Source organism: Fibroporia radiculosa (assembly GCF_000313525.1).
Source record: "Fibroporia radiculosa TFFH 294 genomic supercontigs, scaffold2373, whole genome shotgun sequence".
In the NCBI taxonomy this organism is placed as follows: domain Eukaryota; kingdom Fungi; phylum Basidiomycota; class Agaricomycetes; order Polyporales; family Fibroporiaceae; genus Fibroporia; species Fibroporia radiculosa.
In genome coordinates, this window is record NW_012133348.1 from 15,207 (window position 1) to 18,945 (window position 3,739).

A 3,739-nucleotide genomic window follows, 5' to 3' on the forward strand; every position below is an offset into this window, starting at 1 on the left:
CTGACTTCCAGAGCTGGAAAGGCTCGCTAGCTGTGCACATACGATATATCCACATATTGCGAAGCTCACCATCCAGCAACCCAAACGCTCGGACGGCAAACGCGGACACACGGCCGCATCAGCCCCCATGGAGCGTGGAGATGAAGACGATCTCGTCTCCGTCCTTCAGCACGTACTCGCCCTCGCCTTCCAGCTCCCAGTCCGTGTCGTTGACCAGCACGAGGATCCCCGGCCGCCTGTCTCCCTGCACTCAGGTTTCGGGTGTGGAAAGGGGGAGCGTCAGAGGGACTCACACTGTCCCGTTCTCCTCAAAGAGCTCTGCCCGCTCTTGCAGCAGGTTGGCCCTCAGCCATGCGATCAGAAAAGCGATGTCCGCCGGCCGACCGCCTCCTCCCGGGGGGTGCACGTCGGTGTCTGCGCCCGCCGGGGACGGTGCGCGAGCGGGGATCGTCACCGTATGCGACCGTTCGTTCGAGAAGAGCAGTTCAAGCCCGCCGCCAAACTCGACCTTGAGCGAGATGGCTGGAGAGGATGTGGCGGACATGGCGGTGCGTTGGGGAGAGTCAATCTCGACAAAGAGCGCACTCGAATCGATCTGTCGTCGGTTGGCGCGCAGATGCAGATAGCGCGTCTGCCAATCATCATGCATCATCCAAACTTTCCCTAACGGATCTAGCGGAGGACGGTAACTCCTGGTAACTCTCGATGGTTCCAACCGGTAGAAACCATACAATAAGGCAGATCGTTTATCCCATAAGTAAACTAGATATTAGACATAGAACGTAGCATATTCCAAGTACTCCAGTCAGCACAAGTGTCCCAGCAAGCAGCCATCTCAGCCCCACAGCGCGTCCACATCAACTTCTCGAGGCCCTTCTTGGCGGTGCCCACCACTCCGTACGTGCTCCTCTTCGTCCGGCGGGAGCGTGATCGCGCCCTCACGGGGTCGGCGGAACCTGGCCCACAGCGCCGATACCACCAGTGCGAGCGGGTGTGCAATTGTAAAGAGCACAGCGGTGAGCTGCAAGAAAGTCAATTACAGCTACCACGAAAAGTCACCAGTCGGAGGAGAATCAACGCACCCACACAGGCATCGGCTTCGGCGAGCGGCTCCAAATGCTCGCACACATCCAGCACGCGGAGACGCACCACACGATGTCTCTGCGGAGGACGACCACGAGCAAGCCTGTCAAAAGGCATGAGGTTCAGAAAACCATTTCTGGGAGTGCGCACGCACCGAGCAGATTGACGCCGAGAAGCACCCCGAATCCAGCCCACTGGTGACGGGCATAGTGCTGAGGTTCGCCGGGAGAGAATGTATATCCCAACGTGATGCTACGCGATACGATCAGTGTTTCGAGGAGAAGGATGGACCGGGATTTTAACACACAAGAGGCTATAGGGGAACATGATCATGAGAGGCCAGAGCATAAATGCGCGCAACGGGGCGTGGATGAACATGACGTCGAATGGGCTATCATTGCGACCAGGTCAGAGTTATGACATGGAGAACAGGCAAGGAATACGCGCACCGAGAGCCGGTTGGTTTGTGATATACGAGCAGGACGAGGTTTGCGTATAGGAGGAGGACAAGGAGGACACCAAGCGCGATAGTTGATAGGAGGAATGCTTGTAGGACCTGTAAGGCACGAGTGACGATATATATGAAGTTGCGTCATAACCGAGAGAATAAGAATGGGGACGCACCCATGCGATGGCCCATAGTGCCATCACCCAATTTGCGATCACGAGCGGAAGACCGACACCCTTTACGAGCGTGTTCTGGACAGGATGCGCGGTTAGAATAGAACGTATGTGCGGGACGTAACCGCACCTTTGTCTCGGGTTTCCGTGCAAGCACAAGGAGCAAGCAGTAGCCTATTTGTCCAACGTATATGAGAACGACGTATACGGCGATGAGCCACGAGTTCGGCGCAATTGTGGAGGGATAGAGATCTGATATCCGTCCTATCCAAAATGAAATAAGCGTGACTTGGACCACGGAGGGATATCGATATCCTACCGAGTCCGGGATCCAGTACGAATGAACATACCACAACAGTCGCGATGTTGATGAGCAAAGATAACGGCGTGAGGACTTGTAGTCTGCAAGAAAAAGAGAATATGACTGGTCAAAATGCCCGCAGCAGGTATTGGGTGAGCGAAACCGAACCGAATGAGAGCAAGGTAATCCCTGACTGCGGGGTGGGCTGTATCGATGGGTAGACTTTCCATCATCTGAGCACCAGGAAAGCGCGTGGACTTGAGTGTGTGAAGTTCTGGAGTCTGAAACGGGTTAAACGCGAGGTGGACGCGGTAGAGAGAGGGAAGATTGGGACTCGGACGAGCGGCTGCGAGCATGGAGTCAGTGATGTCATGGGCCGATCGCTGAATTTGGCCATGCGCTAGCCATTTTCGGACTCGCCATCTTTCGACGTCGTTCAGGTCTACGCGCTGGATAGATCTGGCCCGCTAGCAGATACTGATATCTGGAGTCCAAGCGCTATGAGAGCCCAGCAGTCGAACGGATATTACCGCAGCGCGAAAAAAAATGCGAGTCAGCTTGGGCGAGCCAGTGTTACGGGCCACATGGCTCGTATTGGGCTCGTAAAGTTTGGTCGAGGATATCCAGGCACACTTGGGACATATTTTGTCTGTTGGTCCATGGCAGATCCGTGAACGTAAGGCTGAAATATTACCTTTGATCGGCGTTTGCATGGTATTTATCCTAAGGAACAAGTAAGCGCAGCACTTCGTGAGTCACTGTCATCAGAAACCATGAGGAAGACAAGGTAGAGGACAGCATTCCTACTGCGTGTAGATGTGCCTGAATGGATGGAGAGTAGTCAGGATAGCTCGTACGTGAAGTTGATCCCATTGGCATCGCAATTGCTGCGGGTACATACTTTGTAGACTGTTGGGCACTGCATCACTCAGGCTGCAATGACAATGCTTCCTGCGGGCATCGGTCCCACATAGGGTGCATGTCTGAGAATTGGCCATGCAAGTCACTCTGACCACTGGTCAATCTCAGAGGCCTACTATCATTGCACCAGTAATGCAACCTTATTCAGTATCTGGGCTCCCTATAGTGCAAATCTTACCAGAATGTTTCGGAGTAAGTACACACATGAATTTCGTGGGCTCAGTATGTTAAGAATTAAGCAATACCGAGAGCAAAATAATATCGCAACAGTAGTGCAACTTTTCTCCGAGGTGCGCCACGTCAACCGTCACAGTGCCGCGCATGCCGTCCTCTTTGTCCGCCCGGCGTTCAGTGGCTGGATTGCGAAGCTATGCGAAGTACGCCACCACTACCATCAGCTGAGTCAAGATTCTCGATGCCGATTGTCACAGATTTGAGTCACTATCATTCGACACAGAATTCAGGAGGGGTTCGCTATGCAGATTATTCCGGAGAAATTAGAATAAGAGTGTGTATGCACTTCACATGGCCATGGTGCATTATTGTGTCAATCGGACATGGTAATCACCTACCCGAGGCCACTCTTGATTGAGATGTAGCCCTCAAAACACACTCGCGAGGCATTCGAGTCACTCTTGTATTTTTCATGCATACGAAACCTACACAGTAGTGATCATACTATCATACATGATTTATTGGTATTTCTAGAGGTGGAGGAGCAGCCGTAAGCTCAGTGATTGCACTACTGTTGCGATTGCATTACCAGTGCAATGATAGTAATCTACCGTGTACAGGCAACAGCGTGAGTGGCGG

At 53.1% G+C, this 3,739-nt stretch overlaps 2 protein-coding genes across 2 annotated transcripts; both read right to left on the bottom strand.

Moving 5' to 3' along the window:
• Nucleotides 1-118: 118 nt before the first annotated feature.
• Nucleotides 119-544, bottom strand: FIBRA_03916 (uncharacterized protein; the record flags this gene model as incomplete). Its single annotated transcript, XM_012325739.1, has 2 exons — nucleotides 119-236; nucleotides 294-544. The coding sequence occupies 2 exons, from the start codon at nucleotides 542-544 to the stop codon at nucleotides 119-121; spliced, it is 369 nt and encodes a 122-aa protein (XP_012181129.1).
• A 291-nt stretch (nucleotides 545-835) lies between these two features.
• Nucleotides 836-2,361, bottom strand: FIBRA_03917 (uncharacterized protein; the record flags this gene model as incomplete). Its single annotated transcript, XM_012325740.1, has 9 exons — nucleotides 836-1,021; nucleotides 1,083-1,186; nucleotides 1,238-1,335; nucleotides 1,391-1,474; nucleotides 1,533-1,639; nucleotides 1,708-1,782; nucleotides 1,835-1,968; nucleotides 2,024-2,106; nucleotides 2,174-2,361. 9 exons carry the CDS (start codon nucleotides 2,359-2,361, stop codon nucleotides 836-838), a joined length of 1,059 nt encoding a protein of 352 aa, XP_012181130.1.
• Nucleotides 2,362-3,739: the final 1,378 nt, after the last annotated feature.